The 22284-nt window shown below is 36.8% G+C and overlaps 1 protein-coding gene across 4 annotated transcripts in view; it reads right to left on the reverse strand.

Moving 5' to 3' along the window:
* rbm20 (RNA binding motif protein 20) overlaps positions 1–18510 on the reverse strand; it is an 83122-nt gene extending 64612 nt beyond the window's left edge. For 3 of the 4 annotated variants that reach the window (XM_088917878.1, XM_088917876.1, XM_088917877.1), the window contains exon 1: positions 14374–14513. In XM_088917878.1, the coding sequence (XP_088774004.1) occupies positions 14374–14387 (14 nt within the window). In that variant the 5' untranslated portion in view covers positions 14388–14513. Of the gene's footprint in view, positions 1–14373; positions 14514–18382 lie in introns of those variants that run through there. The other variant, XM_088917874.1, reaches the window with a different exon arrangement.
* Between the last annotated feature and the right edge of the window lie 3774 nt (positions 18511–22284).

Consider the following 22284-nt stretch of genomic DNA (forward strand, 5'->3'; position numbering starts at 1 on the left):
CGGTGTAGTTATACATGAAGCATAAACGTGCACTGTTGCCGATATTATGAATGACATTGTAACGTCACAGAAGAGCACTTTTTGTGTTTCTGTGATATCTGAAGTGGTTTGCAACAGTTTTACGGACTTTCCAGCTTGAAGCTCAACTGTGACCTATGGTTAAGTTGTTATTCCAATGGTACACTAAACCCCTACATTCACTTACAGCACAGCTTGAATGCTCTCATTTGTCTCCAGTTCTCATGTGAAAAACATGTTTGGTGATAAAATGTCATGTCATATCATTTACCAAACCATGTAATTTACCATACGGTGTCGTGGGAAGCCGGAGTCTACCTGGCAAGCAACAGGGCAAGGCAGGGTACACCCCGGACAGGGCGCCAGTCCATCGCAGGGCAAGTGCAAGCCAATCATACATGGGGACAATTTGGAGGCCACAGTAAAGGCCCAGGGGAGAAATTTGGCCCAGACACCAGTATAAGTCCCTACTCTTATCGAGAAATGCCCGGGGATCTTTAATGACCACTGAGAGTCAGGACTTGGTTTGGCATCTCATCCGAAAGACAGTACCCACTACAGTATAGTGTCCCCGCCACTATACCAGGGCATTAAGACCCACACAGACCGCAGAGTGGGCATTCCCCGCTGGTCCCACTAACACCACTTCCAGCAGCAACCATAGCTTCCTGGGAGGTCTCACATCCAGGTACTGACCAGGCTCAACCCTGCTTAGCTTCAGTGGGTAGCCAGTTGAGAACTGCAGGGTGATATAGCTGCTGGCTGCTGTTGATAATATAATGATAATAATATATAATGAAAAAAAACGTGTGACGTGTTTATAAATGTGTACAGTTTCTATTTTGGCACCATAAATACTGTTGTTAGTACCATAATATAGTCCCTAAATGCTACATCAGATATCCACTGCCATGTTTTGTGTAAATAAGGGTACACTGTATGGTACTGTGCAGCAGATCTATGGATATATGGTTGCTACGTCCTTGCAATTTAAGTACAAATTTTCATGAATGTAGAAAAATAAACTGTATAAATACTGTAGATAAAAATCATACTTGGTTTAATGTATTATTAGGCAACACACATGTAACCCTTAAGACATTTGCAAAAGAAAAGCATACACATTAGATCACAATACATATCTATCTCCTGCTCCTACTAACACTCACAAGCTATTTTAAGGGATTTATATCATTATATAATAATATAATAATTGCTTACACTTATTCAGTGCTTTTCTGGACACTCCACTCAAAGCACTTCACAGGTAATGGGGACTCCCCTCCACCACTACCAATGTGCAGCACCCACCTGGATGATGCGACGGCAGCCATAGTGCGCCAGAACGCTCACCACACATCAGCTATCAGTGGGGAGGAGAGCAGAGTAATGAAGCCAATTTATAGATGGGATTATTAGGAGGCCATGATTGGTAAGGGCCAATGGGAAATTTGGCCAGGACGCCGGAGTTACACCCCTACTCTTTTCGAGAAACGCCCTGGGATTTTTAATGACCACAGAGGGTCAGGACCTCGGTTTTACATCTCATCCGAAGGACAGCACCTGTTTACAGTATAGTGTCCCCGTTATTATACTGGGGCATTAGGACCCACATGGACCGCATGGACCCCCTGCTGGCCCCACTAACACCTCTTTTATACCTCTATTATATATCTTACACCTCTATTATATGGATTTAGCTACTTCACTGGACTAAACAATAGTAAATTCAAACATTAATATCAATGTATTTATGTGTTTTAAACTTTGTATTCAATAAATACACCATTTCGTTAATTCAGCTCGACATTACAGGTGTAAATATATGTATATTTATATATATACACACACCCGAAGAAGGCTTCACTGCCTTGTTTTGTGTTTTCTTTCTTCTCTTTTCAGCATGAAATAAACCTATTACTTGTTCCTTTGCAGTTTACGTATGCTGATGCAGTTACTCACTGTAGAGATATATATATGTTAAATTATTTAGTTTGTTTAATATTGTTTACATTTCAGGCCCTGGGTTCAATTCCTGGAGTGCTATTTGCATGGAGTTTGTATGTGCTCCACGTGTTCATGTGGGTTTCATCTGGGTACTCCAATTTCCTCTGGAAATTACTGGTTACTGGTTAATTTGCTTCTGGACAAATTGGCTCTGGTGTGAGTCTGTGTGTCTGTGTCTGCTCTGTGATGGACTGGCTCCCGTCCAGTGTCTATCCCTTTGCTAGGCTCTCCCATGACCCTGTACTTTATAAAAGAGGTTAGAAATTGGAAAATGGCAATACATATTGAGAATTTTTTTCTCACAGGTATATTTTGATTTCATATCCAGACATGTACAATTAGCCTGGAAGTCCTGAGTTAACCTACAACAATAACCTCTCAGTTGATCTTTTTTAAAAAGCAAGCTTACTGGTCTTTCCAGCACTTTGTCACAAAAGGAAATACAGGAGCCATCTGTTAAAGCTGAAATCCATTTGTATTACACATTTGAGCACCCACTCCACAAAATAAAATGTGTAAAGATAATCACAATCAGCGATCTCAACATGCAGCCCAATCTAGCAAGAAAGAAGCTTCACAGCAACAGTAAGTTCCCTTTTCAGTATTTTCATGTCAGGGTCCTTACATGTAACCAACAATAAAAATCTTATCTTTTTAAAGAACTCCACTAAGAGATTTCACATTAATGGACAGGTATTAATGTCCATGACGGACTGCAGAGTTTCTCCACTACAAATACGTGGCACAAAAGTAAATATTACAGCTCAATATTATACGACTTGCTAGCTCAGTTATGTAAAGCAATCTGTGAAAAAAACAATGGGAGATGCTACTGATGTGGAATTGACAATTTGCCACTTTTCTAAACCAGGGCTACACAGGTGGCCTTCTGCGGCTGTGGGTTTGGAAAAAGTGAATCATCCACTCCACAGCCCAGATCAAGTCCCAAGTAATTCCTACTGAGGAACTGAAGCTTATTCTGCATGGCGTGCAGACAATTTCTGAAGCCATTTCTGAATAGATCAAGCTGCTGTCGGAACATGTCTCCTATCAAGGGACTGCTAGTGAGAAGGATAAAAAGGCTTATACATACACAATAAATACAATAAACAGGCTTATACATATACAATAAAACATAAGTGCCTTAGTAGGTCACATTAAAAAGAAGAATTCAAGACTAAGATTAAAGGAAAATGCAATTAGTTGACTTGTTTTGGAAATGCTACTACCATAGTGCACTTTGAAGAAAAGTGGCACACCGAAGATTAAAAGAATTCTCACAAACACTGCCCATGGTATTTCTTTGCCCAGTGAGCACTGAAGATCTGAAGAAATACTGTACACTTAAATTCCACATGAATTTTCATCATCTCTTTAACTGTGACCTGTTGCAGCAGATGTAGGAGAGGCAGCAGACCCACAGATGTCACTTTCCGGTTCCTCGGAGAAGAAAAAAATACTAAAATGCCATTTTGATTTCTTTCCAAATGAAAAATAATGGAAGCTTTGTGGCAAAATTGACTTAACTGCCTGTATCACGCAGAAGACAGTTTTAAGGCAGTTAAAATTCCACAATTGTCCAAGACATGGAAATAAACACTTGAATCGCTGACTGTAATGCCCATTCCCAGCTGCCTTGTGCATCCAGATGTTTTCCAGAAGCTGTGAAGATATTAACAGCTTGTTTGTCTATTTCTTGATGTGGCACTAAAACCACAGTAGATTAAACTGGCACAACCGTACCAGTGAGAAATAGGACAACTAACACAGAGGAACAAACTAACAAACACTATAAAGAAAATTCACAAAACTACACAGCCCATCCTTACAACACTAAAACTGTTTAATTTGCAGAAATAAGATCTAAAAAGAAAATCTTCTTTCTCTAAAACTTTCATATGGTGTATCCTTCACCCAGGAAAGAGGGTGAACATATATGAAAAAAAAATTGTCAAAACAGATGATAATTAAATACTCAAAGGGGATTTTTTAGATGTGACCTTAATGCAATGTCTAAGTTTCACTTAGCTCACTCTGCACGTATAAGTAGGCTATTTATTTTAGGACATGCAGCAGTGAAACGCACTCTGAAGGGTTAAGTCATGTCTTTTTGGGTGACAGTTAATGACAGGCAGATGAGTTTGCTGACAGGGAGATAGTTCTCTCAGACGCGAGAATCGGGTTTCACTAGTTTTCTAATGCAGCCTGAAGGAATCTGCAGCACATGCCCCACGTGATCGATCTCCACAAGAACTTTCTATATTTCTGAAGAGCTTTACACCATGACACAAAGAGTTATTTACCGGATTTGGAACACTCTCTGGTTTAGCCTGTTTAAGAGGCAAGCTTAACAGAGACGTGGAAAGAATTAAAAAACTCTACTGTGCATGTTCACTCTTCCTTTATGTTTCCGAGACTCTCATTTTGAAGTGGACACAATTTTCCTGACCAGCTCAGAGTGACTGAAGTTTTCTCAAAGAAGTTTTGGCTAACTATAGCAAGCCTCAGCAAAAAGACTTAGCTCATCCTAAGACAGCGCAACCTGATATTCCAGGGATCCTCTCCAAGAAACAGATGTGTACATTCAAAAACCATTTGGATACCAGATAGAGAATGTACACTGTGTAGTCCCATTTGCTTTAGAGGTACTCTGTCAAATTAATAAACCAGTATATCATGGTAATAACTTACATGTAACTATTAACAGGAGTAAAAAAGGACACTGTCATCATCTCATAGATACTTTAATTAAATAGCAACTAAAATCCTTAGGACCTTTTTGCATGAACTAATAACCAAATCTTATTTACAATCACAAATGAAAAACGATGATAAACAATTTCAAAAGTTTTCTTTCTTTCTAATAACTGGTTCATTAATCATGAAGAGTTCAGCACTTTGGAAAGTGCCTTTGCTGCTCACTACTTACAGAAAAATGCCAGGCTTTTCATCAAAAAAAGGAAAATTAATTTGACTTTGACAGCTACGGTAGCCAACTGCCTAACTGATTCGTTTTAAATGGAGCAGTGTTTTATCTATAGATAAAAAACTCAATTTTTAAAGTTTCAACTGGGTCTTGATTAAAGAATCTGCTCGGGAAGACTAGTGTAACATTTCCTCAAAAACAAGTGATGACCACTATCTAGCTGTGACAGGTTTTCTTTAAGAATCGGTGTACAATTTACAGAGCACCACCAAGACTAGGGCTAAAATTTGTCAGAACATTCCCATGGCGTATCTCTCACCCAGGAAAGAGGGTGAAGATATTTGAAAAAAAAATGTTCTTTGCTCTCTGCAAAACAGATGATAATATATTACTTAAAAGGGATTTTTTTAGATGTGACCTTAATGTAATGTCTGTGACTTCCTAATCCTACAGTAGGTACGGGGAAGTTTGCATGGCAGTTCTGATAAAAAATAAAGTTTCTGCAAATCTTCATTTTTTTCTCTTTCAAAGTCTCCTACAGCCAATTTGTTTTTCCTTTCACACTCTGCCAGTTTGGGCTCCTCAATTATCAATCCACCTGTTACATCACTACGACTCGCAGTGGAACAGGAGGGGCAAGGGACAAGTGGGTGCACTCTCCTTCTGAAAGACAGCGTCCCACTTTGTGCCTCCGCACACACGGCCAGCCCCACACTGCCTGCGGCAGCACGGGGGACCCAGCCAATGACAGGCGCGGATTTCACTGGTCACACCGCAAGACCAGTTGCCAGGTATATGGCAAGTCAAGGTTCCTGTAGCCTCCCACCCACTCCACTCTGTCCAAATCTGCTTCGCTTTTGGAGAGAATCCACAGGCACAACCCGAATTTGTAAAAACAAACCAAAACCTCAGACTCGGCCCCAACACGGTTCGGATATCTAAAAAAAAGTCAATTTGCCTTACAGCACGTCGCCTAAACCGGTTAATTTTATCTCGGCCTAAAATGCCCATGTCATGGAGTTAGAAACAGCTTGTCGTCTGCATGATGAAAAACAGTTCAAAGTCTGTGGCTGGACTGCACAGATAGAGAAAGCCACCTGAGCATGACTAGCTCGCTCAAAATAGACGTTCGACATTCTTCTAGTTTTATCTTAATGATTAAGCTACTAATATAGAGCAATCCACTATGGAAATGACCTGTGCTTCTTTCAGAAGTAACTCTCCATGATGCTATACATCAATCATTTTAGTTTTTTCAACATTCTCTTTATTACAATTCCACAAAGTGACTTAATTATTTTTAATATTAATACAATGCTCTTTTTAGAGAGTGTCTTACACCCATGAAAACCATTCATGTGCAGTCTTTTTCTGGTGGTAGAGGCGTGAACACAAACATTCAACACAGTGAGAGAGACTAACAGACCCTCCAATGTTTCTCTTTGTCATTTCCTGGATGATTTTCTGGGTTGCTCATGGGAAGATCTTGGCAGGATAACTGGTCTTGGGTAGAGTCACTGTGGTCTTGGATATTTTCCATTTGTAGACTGTTTGACACCAGACGGATGGAGCCCTAAATGTTTTTAAAATGTTTTTGTAACTCTCTCCAGACTAATGAGTATCAATTACTCATTTTCTGAGGCCCTCTGAAATCTGTTTTGGTTATGGCTTGAAGTATTTTCATTAATCTGTATAGTGAAGAACATTATATTCAAGAAGGCTGCCCAAACTCAGTTCTTATTTGTTCCCCAAATATTTAATTACCTTCTTCTAGCTACCCCATTAATTAAGCAAACTAGGGTTTCACTTATTTCACTAACTGTACACTGATTTTCAATTACATTTTTTCTGCTTCATACACCATTGTGGATAAATGGGGAATTGGTCAATATAAACCCTTTTGGTTATATAGGAAAAGACTCAATTAAACAAAGGTATCATGGCAAGAAAATGTAATTTCCATAAATGTAATTTCCATAATTATACTCGAGTTCACAAACATTTTTTCACCACTGTATTGGAGCCCCCACCTCTTCAACTGTTATTTAGTGATTTATGATACATAAGGATAATAAATAATACAATCTCAACAATCACACACATTTAGCTGGTGAATAAAACTGTTGAAGCAGGAAGATGCTGGTACATATTCCAGTGATTGTATAGTATTTTGTTTTACAACTAAAACCTACTCAATTTAACAATCACAGTGCCTAATTGTCTTGCTTATTCATCCACCTTGGTATAATACTTGTACATTGCCAGGTATAACGTATATCTATTAAACATAACACAAAAGAACATGTCTGGCTTTCTAGCTCTTGGAAGAGAGGACAACTGTTAAATGTACGTCATGAGATTGCACACAGAAAATGTTTAACCTTAACAAGGTCACTGTAGAACAAGATGATCTTCCATGATTTTCTAAGATCTAAAGATGTGCAAATCAGATTTCTGCTCAAAGTGTCAACAGATGCTTGAGTTCTGCTTGTTCTCACATTGTCATGCTGCAAGAGAATGCCCTGAATTGGTTTAATACAAAACAGCTAGCTTCAAGGGGTTCTCCAACTCATTGTTGAAAATTGACAGCTCATTTTGTTCAACCACATTCTTCACAATAACAAAAATATTTGGCCAGTATAGGAGTGCAATTATCTGATACATGTTCTTATCTGAATCCCACAATCCTCTAGGAGAGATTATTTCATAGTGATCACTGTCTGCCAATCTGTCCTGGCACAAAAACATGAAATACTGGTCAATCTCTTGCAGCACTGCCCAAAGATCTGAAATTTTCAATTTTTACTGACAGAAGATCAAGAATGATGGATTGTTTTCTGCAAAAACATATATTACACATTTGATCCTGGGCATGAATTGAAAAACATGCCCGAAAAGTGATTCTTTAAAAAAAATATTCAGACAGACTCCATTTTTAGCTGTCCAGTAAGGCAAAACACTTCAATCTTTCCTCCCGGGCAGGATAACCTCACACAAAGTTATAAATCTGCACCAAGTACCAGCAGTACTGTCTGGATATAGATAATTAATTCCCTGTGGGTATGTGGGGTATGTAATGGGTACAGTATAAGCTACTTAACCTGACAGTTCCAGAATTAGAAACTCCACAATGGGCCAAATGTATTTACTAAACATAGTCAAATGTTAGAGCTAGAACCACAGTTTTTTGTAGTTTGGCATTAGAAGCTGCTTTTACGGGACAGCATGACATTTTTGCACACTCAGAACATGTTTAGTGTTCTTGGAGCATACGTCAAGGCATCATTTCATCACTTACCATAGCAGTATTTAAAGGTGGGATGACAGCATGACTTTCAAAGACACACATCACATGTTATGGCGGAGTGGGAGGAAACTAAACTGCTCACGTAAGTGTGAATTTGTTAAGTTCTGCTGCTGCCCTGTATTAGTACTGTTGTGTAACACTTTAGGGGTCATAAAGTATGCTTTATAATTCAAATATTCACCAGATCATTTACGTGTGAGAATAGTATTAATACATTTATTACAATGAAATCACCTGCCGAGGTTAAGTACTACCAGGATATCAATGCTATTAATGTTCCCTTTCTGCATTACATTATGTTGTAAATTAAATATAATGTTAAGTGCAACCCAATGGTACCTTAATGGGAAATTAATTTATTGAATCTGCAGCCATGTACACATATATAGGCTGAGCAACAAGATATTAGTATATGATATATCACATCCAATGGAAAAGATAACAGTAAATGTTTATTGTGTGGAATTTGTACACTTTTTAGTTTAGCTTCTGGGAAAATTAGCCCTGTTGCGAGATTGTGTGTGTTTGTGTCTGCCCTGCAATGGACTGGCATCCCTTCTAGGGTGTATCCTGCCTTGTGCCTGTTGCTTACTGGGATAGGCTGTATTGGATAAAGCAGTCAGAAAATTGATGGATGAATAGAATGGTTTAGAAGTGTTTTCAAGCAAAAGAATGTAGTTATTGGGATTTGGAAACCCGCATTTCTTTCTGCACACACTTGAACATTGCTTCTTACACATCCTTGCAGGGCTCTGGGCAAGTATCAGATGTGTGTGAACACGGCCAGCTGGCAGGAGTCATTCTTAATTTATTTGGACAAGGCCTTTATTTACGAGGACCAAATAATGCATTCTGGGATTAATTCCGAGTCAGTTAGAATACTTTCTATGATCCAAGTAAGATCAGATTCGCTGTGGAACTAAAGAGGATTTCAGCTCCCAGTTTCAGTTCATAAGGTCATTGAAATTTTATTAAAAATCTCAAATCAAATCTTATTTAACAGAAATCTGATGGAGACTGGGCTTCACCAATCCCAATTGAATCATTCTATGTCTCATTTATTTTAAACAGAGCTTAGGAACTATTCATTCCTTCCACACAAAGCCAATTTAAGAATATCTGAACAAAAATTTATGTTTCACTACATCACACCTGTAGTAAAATACAATCTAAAGAATCCAAAACAAAAATAAAAGTGAAACTGTGTTCATCCCAAAGTGAAGATTCTCTTTTTGATAATGAGTTACACAGGTGAAGATTTAATTAAGTAGCTTAAGTTCAAAATGCCAGCTCCTTATCCTTCAAAATTTTCCTATGGCTGATCAAATGGTTATAAAATAAAAAATTGTGGAAGGAAGACTATTAAGAACCAGTTTAATTGTGTTCAGCCATCCATTATTATAAAACTGGTTGTTCCAGTATCCTGTAGCCTATGGCATAAGCATACTGTATATGGCATGGGGACTACATCCTGTATGGTATACCTGTCTATTGCACAGCACAGGGGGGTAGGAGTGAGAGACACCAGATAAGCAGACCTGGAAGATTAGGAGAAAACCAGAGCATTTGATAAAATTCCTGAACCTAGCCCAATTTGTTGGTTGTAACAATAATATATTTAACATGACTGTTTCTAATATAAGTTCTGCTGTTACAAAGCTTACAACAGTTAAATCTAGGATCATCAAAAACAGTGCATCTCAGTGTACAAGGGAAGGAATGGTCATAATGACCATGGCATACTGTATGATTGAGGCAACAGAGGATGTTGACTTGCTAACTGTAAAAGTTAGACTCGCAAAACTAGAACACATCTAGAAGGTCAGTCTCGGCCTGATGGTTCTGAACGTGCTTAGCGGGCTGCCTTTGAAACATGCGTGACAGTTTTAACTTGATTTCCCGCAATAATTCTCAAGGAGATCAAAGCAAAATGCCATTGGAGTGACTACAAGTGCTGCTAAGTCTCCTGCTCAGCTGTTCAGAGCAAGCACGGAACTGTGGCTGTAGTAGAAGTGCTTTATTCCAGGATTTACTGTTGTTTTTTTTTTTAAAAAAAAAACAGAGACCACTTCCATCATCAACACTCCTAATATTATTGTTATGGGATTTAACTAAAACTCACAGAAGCTTGTCTCCAGCATTCACTGCACACCCAGAAGAAAACAAATTACCTCTTTGAAAAAGACAACCCAGCTGCTTGCTGCCACTAAGAATAGCCCACATGTTTCTTAATGCAATGCTCCTGCTGTTGTTTTTTTAATTTATCAACACTGGCTGTCTGATGCAATAAATCAGAGATAAACACATTGTCTGGTAGGCCTGCTATGTGACTGTGCAATGCATGCTTTCATTACTGAGACCTCTTAAGTCACGATGTGATGAGCGACAGAACACACAGCTCTTCGCGTGGATAACAAAATTATCTAGCCTTTACGAAATGAAGGAAAAACACCCAACAAAACTAGCAAATCTGTTGATTAATTTTAATTAAGCTTTTAATTACCTACATCACATTGATTTAGCTAATTGAATTAAACATATAGCATGTTTTACAACGACAGATGCCGTGCCTTATCTTTTCCTTCCTGTTGTACCCAGTGCACTGTCATGATCATTATCTCAGCAATTACATTTTTATTGTCTCTTCAGAGAATTATTTTATTCATTAAAATATTTCTATAAACCATGATCCTCTATTTAAATTTAGCTTGTGATAATCTTGCTGAAGGACCTTTCACCTCTGCCAGTTCTGCTATGTATATTTTTTCACGGGACAGAACAGCAAAATTTCTATAAATAAATTTGCTCCCCACCATGATGGGCATTACGTTCTGTTAACGCAGCCTTTTCCTAAGCTTATTCTAATGAATGTGAAACAGACTTTAATTAGCAGCACACAAAGCATTCCTTACTTTATTTTTAACAGTGAAGCAGCTTGCTCGCTAGGCCTTAAACACTGGCAATGGGCATCGCAAGGCAGTTGAAATGAGGCCTTGGAGATTTTATAAACCTAAACGTTCAGAGGATAATGCTTTTAGACAAGTTATTCTTTAAAAAAAACTTCTCTAAACTGCTGAAACCTAGAGAATTAATCTGCAATCACTGACATTTCCATTGAATAGGTGGCATTAAAACATCACTCCACCTGACTATTTGACTATTTTTTTACTTTTCATTTGACAATGACGAATGAAATGTTAAGACCTTTTCAGTATGTATCCAGGATAATTCCCACTGAGCTACACATTCATAACATAAAATGACAGCTTTGTTTTGCTCACTTGTTCTGAAGAAGCGTGTATGACCTTTAGGGCTTTTTTCAGGTTCTGTTTAACCACTGGTTAGTGTTTGGTGCTGAAACTGTATCCCCCCTTAATGTCAATGCTAAGATGACTGTTTTCAACAAAATTACCTTCCTGACTGTGAGGATTAAGACACAGGAAGACAAACATAAGTTAATGCAGTGGAGATTCATTTTCTACGGTAACAATTTTATTTGCAAATATAGATGTCAGAAAATTAAATCTCTCCATTATAAAAAAAAAGTTTGGATTACTTTCTGCATAAAAGAATGGAGCCAATCAGTTGCAAACATGGTTATATTGGCTGACCAAATAACAACCCATAAGAGCTTGAGCTGGGGCCATTGTCACAACATTTAATACCTGAAAATCTCCATCAGAAGTCTTTTCTATTGCTCCTTTGACAAAATTCACTGCCACCTGTACGCTAATTAAATCACTCCTAGAAAAGGAAAAGGCATTTTGCTCACCAAGTGGCACAGCAACTGTAATGCATTCTGCTTTATTCTTTGATGGGTCTCCACTGGGAAGCCATTTCAAGTTTACTTGTACACACCGAGTACAATACAGTAAATTCACGTTTTGAAACCCATCCTCCCCAGATTGTTTCTTTGCTTTTGTTACTTCTACCCTCTGAGATAGCTGGATGTACAGTACTACGATCCTAGAATTAAGACCCAATTGGATAAGTTTGGGTTACTTTTAAGTTTCCTGCTTGGGAAAAAAAAAGACTATAGATAACTGACTAAGGCAATCCTAGCCACTAATGCCACAGAAATCCATTGCTGAGGGGAGAGGAAAAACGTATATTTTAGTTTGTATTAAATTTTGTGTTAGCTTTTCAATTTAAATGCTGTATCTTAAGCTCGCCTTAGTAATTCTTCTGTTTGAGTGTAATCTGTCCATACCCAAGGCTTTTACAACAAGTATAGTTTATCCATCGTTCCCCATAACCTTATTTCCTCTGTAACTTGGACTCAGGATATAAGACACCGGCTCTTACTATTACACCATTCCTTTACACAGTTCTGCTATACTGTATGTGTTGTTTGGTTTTAATTACTAGAAATTAAATACGGTATACTGTACGCTATACTGCATGAAGTTACTTCAGTTCTAAAATCCACTGGTTACTCCAGGAGTGTTCTACAGAAGTTGCGTATTCTGGATTGAGTTTAATGAGAAAACTGAAAACGTAAGAGATCTGGAATCAAAGGCAAAGCATCGTGGGTTCAGATATGCTGGATCCCGCTGTACATTTAAGGCAGCTTATATTGCTCCAGAAAATTCCCAGCAGTAAAAATGGGTCTCAAGGTTCTAACTTCCAGTGACCATTTTCTTTTCAATTAACTTTATAAAAATAAATGAATAAAAATGCCACAGTTCAAAATATTACTTTTTTAATTGCTTTAATGAAGCATGTGCTTGTCCCTCATTGATAGTGTTTCTTCTCTGTAAAACCAGCTTGTGTTTCGACAAAGGAAGATGGTCTTTCAACCAATTGCCTCTAGCTGCCATAAAGTAAAAACCACTTTGACAAAAGATCTCAATACATTCAGTGAGTGATCACTATCACAGTTTTGGGGAAAAAAAAATCAAGCTCACCGTGACCCCAATGAACTCATTCCATAACTTTTCCTATGGGGATATTAAGAAGGTGAACGATTATGTAAACTAAAGGAGAATAAATTTCAATTCAATTTAGAATACCATTTCTCATTTTTGTGAGCAACTGAAACAGCAACTCTGATTTTTTGTACCTTGGGAGGTATTATTAAAATGCTTAATTTATTGAAAAGCTTAAAGCATAGGGTACAAACAATCTTACCGCCATCCTTAAATCACACAAATATAGCTCAAAAACATTTAGTCTGGACCCACAAATATGACAGAAAAAAAGCACAACATGCTTTCTAAGGAGAAACTATTTTTCGGAACATTTTACTTCTCTCTTTGCTTCAGCAGTGAAACTTCAGCTTGCCATCTGTCCTTCATACAATCATTTTGCGTGTGCACTTTAACTGTACTGCTAAGTCTGTTTTACAAGAGACAACTGGTATAGTGATTACAGTTTTATTAGTCTAGTAAATACCATGCCTTGGTAAGTTATTTTTCACCAAAGCAAAAGGATTAAGAGCACTTGACATGTTACACAAGCAGCATATATCTAAGAGCATTCATTATTCTTGAGAACTTAAACTGATTTGATCTACATCATTGTGTTTCCTCAATGCTTTGATGGCAGTCTCCAGCAGTGATATTTGATGCTGACCTGGGGTTTATATGACTCTACAACATGGAAGGCCTGGATCTGACAGAACGACAGCAAACAAATTTTAAATGGAGATCCGTTCCCAAAGTGCTTGTTTCGTTTGCAAAAGGGCTAACGCTCTTGTCATCTGCAGCTCATAAAAAAGCTCATTCCTTAACATGAAAGACTATTTCCACCTCTAAACCTTCACCTTGAATCCAGATTCGAGACAAAAATGCTAGAGTATCGCCACTTGAGCCACAGTAATTTCAAGTTCTTGAAGAGGCAAAGCAATCAAAACGCTCATTCGCCATCACTATTTTTCAGAAAGTTAAGGAGCTACCGTAACTCTGCAAAACTCTTAAGGGCCAAGGTCAAGAACATGGTCGTAAGACTAAGCGGCGATAAAGTACTTAAAGTTTAATGGTTAAGTTTTGAAGTCGGGAATGTACAAGATCCTTTTTCCCTACCAGAAATTCCCAATGTGGCACAGCAGGAGTTAGCAATCGGGCAACGCACTCGGCCGACTCCATTACCCAAAGCTCGGTCGTTGTTACATTACCTTTCCCGCGGCATTTTCTACTCAGTGGCTCTGACAATGGTGTGGTATGGGGTTCAAGCTGGTGTTCTGCGAAAGACCATGCAGCGAGGAAAAAAAAAACACGAAAGTTTTGTCCCTGAACAGTGCCTCCGTGCCTATCATCCAAACTCCCCAGTGACAGGTCAGAGGCAACTTCCCCAGCGTGACAAGCACTCGGGGTGATATAGAGGGAGCAGGTGGGAGGAAGAGATGAAGGCACACAGACTCCAACAGTGCTGTGCACAGGGAGACAATACTTCACCACTGCTTTCCATACTGAGCCTGGATGATTGCAATTTAAAACAACCTGGAGTATCTCTGGTTTGGCAATCCAAACACCACCGTGATGAATCTTTGGCAGCAACACCGACCAGAACCTCTTAATTGACAACATTTCTAGCAAAATTAAATGTGTACTTTAGTGCAGATCATAAAGCTAAATTTGAATTGCTTTAACTTTAAGGAAATTGAAGAATGCAAATTGCCAGATTTAAAGTCCAAGTAACAGTAGGAAATGTAAAATTATATGTCTTACAGGGAAATAATTTATAAGTATGACCATTCATTAACAATACAAACGAGATTATGAAATTAAAATGTGTCAAGTAGAAAATATTGTGTTTATATGCTTAAAATCGGACTGTAAAACAAAAAAGTGGAAATCTACATTTGGATAAAAGTTTTAAAACTTTGGTTTTTACTCTGCTCATGTATGTTAAAGCACTTATTAGCAGGACGCTTAATTTTAAAAGTAATCTTCATAACAACAAGCACAGAAAAAAAATCTTTCCAAAGAAAAGCAAACAATGTGAAAACTATTTATAACCAGGTCACCAACAGAAGTATTAACATAAATCATTGTTTAAAATGAAATACTGCAAAAAATGTGAACAAAATTATTGTTCCTTTGGCTTTACTGGATATTTTATACACAAAATATGAGAATCTCTGGATTAAAAAATACAATGTCCCTGTATTTTTATTCATAAGCATTGATCTATGTGTGGTAATGTACGCAAGATACTTTAAACTGGACCCCCTAAAGGTTTAACAATGTGCTTCATACACTTCCGAGTAAAAAGTAACTAAAAAAACTTCAACAAAAAGTGTAAGAAAGTAAGAATTTAGAACATAAATAAAAGGGAATCATTTAATTGCATTAAAAGGTATAAAGCAAAATATTGTTAGCAGATATATCAAACATATAAAATAATGTCAAGGTCTTGCTAAGACTTTATAATTATTAGAACTAATATACAGTTGTAAATATGTTAAATAATACATAATTTATTATTACATACTAAATAATTTTAACTAATTGCTAATTATGTGCAGCAAATATTTCAGTTCAAATGGACTTTAATTCTGAATGTTAGAAATGAAGACAAAGATAAATTTATCTGGAAGAAAAGGCTGTGCGTTTGGTCTATGATAGTATCTGAGCTTTTCTCAATTTTGTATTTTGGAAACTGGGCAGCAAATCTTAAATATTATATTATTAAACATTAAAGTTACAAATAAAACCTCACCTAAATGAGAGATGTTTATAGGAAATATAAGCCAATTCAAAAACATCTTAAATTGTTCAAAAACGCATTTCACTCAGTATCTGGGGGAAAAAAGTAAAACTATTCAAATGACAGATGATGCAAATATGTAAATTGTTTTTGTTTAAATATATTATCTGACACACTTCCATGACTGGATAACTCCTTCACCTCATTTTCAACAATATTAATGACAAACATCAAACAAGACAACCTAATAGCCAACTGGGACCACTAGGAACAAAAAGCAGCTGGGATTTGGTTTTCTCAGAGTTAGTTCCTTTGATTCCGGTCCTGGTATTCTCAAATTGTGTTCATTTCGTTCAGGATGTCCTACATGAAAAAAGTAATTGCCTTACTTATCAAGGTCAGTTTGAGCATTTCCAGGTCTTGCAGAACGTTTCAAACATCCCAAATTTGAAACTACTGACTACTGAAAGAAAAAAACTATTTAACCCCCTCACAGACGTTTGCTCATAACCTTTTGGCAATCTGTATATCTGGAACATGAACTTGGAAAGAACTGCAAAAGACAAAGCTGTAACGCTCTTGACATTAGTAGCTCTCTACTGTATCTCTACTGTGTAAGTTACTTTTTAAAAGTAACGTACATTTCTTTCTTTAGAGATGATCTCTACAAAACGAAGTTTAAAAGTCTTAAATGAACAAAATGCCTTGTGACCCTTATTTAGATTGGACAATTGTATTGTCAACTTTTGCTTTGGCATAATTACTAAAATAAAATAAGAATATTGTAAATGTAAAAAAAGAGATGACCATCAAGTAAATTAGGGTAATTTTTGTCATATAAATAATACTACCGGAATTAAGTAGATCCCTTAATCTTATTTGGTCACACACGTGTTTACAAATCCACAATATTCACACACTGCATTTATGAAATCTGAAATGTAATGCTCAATAAAACTTTCAAATAAAAAAAATGCTACATCATATTATAAAATGACCAAAAATTAAATGGTCTACTACTGCAAGGATGTGCGATCTAGGGACGATTCAATTACCTAAAAAAAACAAATCAATACCACAACTTGTGACAACAATGTACATGCCTTAGTCATGGAAAAGGATAAAACTGATCTTAAATTTGTGAAGGATTATGATAAATTGTCAATGGGATTTTATTAATCTGTTCAATAAATTGCAAAAACAGAAATTCATTACACTATTTCTCTACTGATTAGAAACTAAAATGTATTCTTTATGAAAATTAAAAAGTTTTTCAATAAATTACAAACCACAAAGAAATCTGAACACAAGCAAATTAAAATACTTCCAAGTATATGACACAATCAATATAATGCTAAAAGTTACATTTAAGTTGTATGGCATTAAATTTGCTTGCATCACTACAATAGATTTGACAGAATCATAACTAGCCAAATTACAAAGTTCATTTCTGGTCTCAGATTGTAAGAAGATTTAAAGCTCAATTTCCTTCATTTTTTCAGTTAAAAAATTTCCTGAAGGTAATATAATCCATCAAGAGAGAAAACTCAATGTTCCGTTTTAGAAAATTTAATTTAGCAAAAATATAGCAAATTTTGCACTGAAGAAATAAAGCCTTGAAAGAGGTCTTCCAAAACTTTGCACATGATCAGAATATATTAATGTAATGAGAAACTTTTTTAAAACTACTCAGATTAATATAAAACGTTGCCTTTCCAGACAAAATAATAACTGTGCAATTTAGCAAATGGGAAACTAACACAATAGCCTAGTAATTCTCCATATTTGCAAGTTCTTGGTTGTCTTCAAAATTTGAATATACTGTATCACCATTTTACAGGCTTTGCAGCCTGTAATTGTCTTCATGGAGAGACAAACTGAACTGCTTAGCATCCCATTACAATAGTAGAAATATTCTGAGAAATTTGTAAGACTCCTTACTCCAATCAAAGCTCTACAAAGTAGCTACCTGCAGTTTTTGTGCATTTAAATATAAATACTAATTTAATACAAATATTGATTACAAAATACTACCCTGCATTAAATACATCTAAACGTATTGTCTTAGCTAGCTAACCTACAGTAAATTACTCAAAACATTTTCACATTAACAGATTAAATTCTGCACAGGATGCTAAAAAAGACTGAAATTAAAAACCGCTTGACTAAATATATTACTTCCTATCTAGCATATGAAATATTGGCTTATACTGTATAATTTACTCTCCGTTTCCATGTCTTCCAGTGTGTCATACACAATTTTAAACCTTTAATATAATCCTCATTCCTTAAAATGAGAACTAGAACTAATCAACAGTGATTTCAAGAGACATAGAACTACAGTACCCGGACACTGTATGTTAAGGTGCAATTTCGGGCTACACGGCACATCACTCAAACTTGTCGCAAACTAATTACAATTTAAGACATTGCTATTCTTGAGTGGCACAACTTGAATATTTAATTTTTCTTACCTCTGGACTTGACTGGAGAGGCTGGTGGCCCCTGAAACTTCCTTGGAGCCACGACTGGGCGCTTTTGTTGCCCCATTCCTGACACCTTGGTAGCGAGCTTCAAAACCACTTTCCCGCGTCTGTTTCATGGCAGAAATGGAGTTATGTCCACCTTTCACCCCCTGACCCTCCCTGCCCCCCCCCTATACAGAGCTTTCTCCTACACAACAAAGACCAAACTAAGATCCTGAAAAAAAAAAGTTTATCTTGTATTAAAGTAACAGTGCAGTAGCCTGTGGCAGCACTTCTCTGCTCTTGATAAGCTCAGCAAACTTCTCCGCCAGTTTTGGATCAGGAATATCAGCAACTGCCACCAACACCACCACCACCACTACCCCCACTCCACCCCCCCCCCCCCTCCTTTATCCAATTAAAAAAAAAAGAAGGCCAGAAGAAACGCTCTTTAGGAGAAGCGACACTGGACTGGATGAAGATTTAAAGGAAATGACAGGAAGCAAGTTGAAAGCCACTTAGCCAATGGGAGCCCCAGGCCCACACACTGAGTGGAGAGCCCCGCTTCCTATCAGTCTCCCTCAGTGAGGCACAGGGGAGTCCAAGCGTGAGGAATGCCATTAGTCACTCAGGAGGTGCTGGATCAATTTAGCAGCTGTATCACTTGGAGCTCGTCCCTGGACTGAGAGCAGGGTCAGATTATTGACACTTTGTGGTGGCCGTTTGTCTGAGGTGACACATCTGTGTGCCGAAAGCTAGAATGCATTAAATAAATCATTCACTGGGAAGAATAACCATTCAAAACAAAAGTGCTGTTCTTCATCAAGCGCCGTCAGTCGCACTTTTACTGGAGAGCAAACCACGGAAGTGCTGGATCGTAAATTAATTTCTGTATTATCTGGCACTGAAAACCACGATGATTTCCAATAACACTAAATGTATAACAGAGTCATAATAGCGCTTTGCAATACAGCTAAACCGCAAAGAAAACAAGACCAAATTAAATTACTTCCAACCATACGACACAACACTAAAGAAATCTTGTATTTTCTTGACAGCTGACAATCATTTTCAGCAATGCAAGACATGTATTCATATAATACATGAAGTTCTGTATTAATGACAAAAGGATTATCCAAAAAGTGCTTCCGTTTTCCTGGAGAAAAAGTAAATACACAGTTTAGAAATATTTTTACGGGAAGACCCTTTTTTACAAGGATGTGCAAAACATGGATTTCATATTCATTACAGAAGTGACCATCAATCTTTCTGACGGGTATCACTACATCAAATGTTTCACAGACATGGTTCTTTTTAGCTAGAATGGTGGGCTTATATCCAAGTAATCATAGCTGGGCCTCTAAAATCCATACAAGCACACGATAGATCCAGAAAACATTTTTATTACATTATCTATACTTGAGAGGCATTAAAAATGCAACAGATTAGTATTTGAAACCATCAACATCTGCTGCATTTTTAAAGCTTCTCAGTATAATAAGAAAAATATCAACAGATCAACGGGTCACCCTCCCCCTTTGAAAAAAATGAGATTAACATTGTAACATCTGCCTAACTTTCAAATAAAAAAGATCATTCAAAACGATAAAGGAATTGCTTTCATTAAACTGCAAATAAACAAAGAAGTAACTGTTTATTTTACACAAAGGTCCAGTACATAAAACCTCAGTCCCACGATTGTGTCCTTCAATGGCACAGATCATGATGTATAACAAAGCATATAGGGATTTTCCCTTGCTTTTACTTTTTAGTGTACAAATTCCCATCTAGGCAGTAATTTCTATTAAAACCAAAACGTTGCAGTAAGAGCTCTAAAGCCAATTAATTAATCAGCAATTTCAAATATCTGCCCATGGGCCAGTTAGTGTTATCCTATACCTACACACCTTCTGCCTTCTGTAACTCTCTGGCCATGTTAGATTATTTTGCTGCCACTTTGAAAGTATGTCTAACATCATATCTTCATGACAGGAATTTTTAAAGTTGCTGCCATTCTGCTTTTAAGAAAAACGGTTGGTTATGAGTATCAATAACCCAAAAGTAATGGCTCCTGTGATGGGGTACTTGAGATTCTTTTTAAAAAAATTAAAAAGTATGAAAGTAAAAAGTAAAAAAAGTATGAAATCAATCATAAAGGAGCAAGCCTGAACAGTAACTGCAACTGCTTTCACAACAAAAATATTTTAATGAATATGAACGCTGTAATTAATGACCATCGCACTTTTTCTGGATCCGTTAAAAAACTTGCACTAAAATGCACTCTAAAACAGTTCCCATTTTTTTAAATAGAAAGCTGAAATATAATTCCTAGTTAATCTCCGTAGCACATACGTTACATTACAGTCCTAATCCAGAAAGCAAATTGAAAAACTATTCAGTTCCAAACAGAAACAAAAGGAGTATGAAAAGATGACACAATTGGAATAGGAACTAAATACTTGGGAGAAAACTCGGAAGAATGAAACAAGTGAATTTTATTATTAACTGGCTTCATTCCACGTGTAGGGTAAGTCAAAAAGGAAAAAATCTTCAGTCAGGCAAAGCCAATTAATGTAATAATTTAAGCCTTTCTTCACATCATCTGTTTTAATGACAGATGGAAAAGTTCATGGAACATACCTGGCAAATTCCTTCCATCTCTGGGGGCACAGGCTGCTGTCGACAACCATGATCTCTACAAGCTTATGTACGGACCACAAGATTGCAGTCCTGAATAACAAAACTGATTTTCTTTTGGCCCAATGTAGAACTGGAGTAACAAGTACTGGCATGGCACAGCAAAAAGCAGAAGGGCACAGATTTTATTGTGGGCACCAAGTACACATGGTTTGAAGTCTCGTTCAGCTTGAAAGCAAAACTCTTACAAAAAATATTTGAGTTTTTTCTTCCTAATTTCTTGAAAATCCCATTGTATATCCTTCTGACAAAAGCACTACACAAGCACATAAAAATGGACAGAGTCCAAAATCTCAGTTTAAAAAGTATTTTCAAACTAACTACAGCTCCTTTATGCAGATATAAGATTAAGCCCTTGTTTTATCACATTTGCTTATACATTTGTCATTTTTCCTCTACATTTACAAATTAACCATCTGGATTTGTTCACTCAAGGAAATGAAAACTGTGGGGCTGAGAATTTTTCTCTTATTATTCAGCAGTAATACCCAAAGTGTAATTTAAAGCAATGTTTTCCTAACTAAGGAAATTAACAGAAGACTGATGATTTCACGGTACATAAATATATTCCCGTTAAGCCTCTGCCAACACAACATATACTGTACTACAGATGACTTTGTTAATAAAATAACTCTCTTTGCATTAGTCATTCTCTGAAAAACTGCACTTTACAGCTGTTCATATCAGTCACAATTAGAATTTTCAAAATAAAAAGGGATGTTTCTTTTCCAAATGACTACAGCAAGCTTTTGGGAATCACCTTAATATACAGTATTATTGAAATAATACAACAGAAAGAGACTGTAGATTGTTTCTACTTTATAATGCAAGTTAAGATACTAAATATTACAGAACTGGCACTTTGAAGAGAAAATTAAGAACTGTGTACTAATGTGTTGTGTTGGTGAACTTTCACTAAAGGCTAGAGTGTCATCCCAAAAACAAACCTCCTGTCCTTTCCACCATAAACGATAAAAAATGAACTAGAGCGATATTCCTAATTTTAATTCATACTCTGAATTACTAATTGTTGCATGTTTCTTAGTCATATCTTTAAAAATTTGACATTAAGATGATTGTGATGAATGCTAAGAACAGTTTCACAGAGCACGTGGAGCAGGCTGCTAGCTCTTAAAAATATCCAGCTGAGTTCCTGCTTTTCCTTTCAAAAAGCAATATGCCAGACAGAATGAGGTATTTTTCCCCAACATGAG

The sequence above is a fragment of the Atractosteus spatula genome, chromosome 5 (genome assembly GCF_055471065.1).
Source record: "Atractosteus spatula isolate fAtrSpa1 chromosome 5, fAtrSpa1.hap1, whole genome shotgun sequence".
In the NCBI taxonomy this organism is placed as follows: Eukaryota; Metazoa; Chordata; class Actinopteri; order Semionotiformes; family Lepisosteidae; genus Atractosteus; species Atractosteus spatula.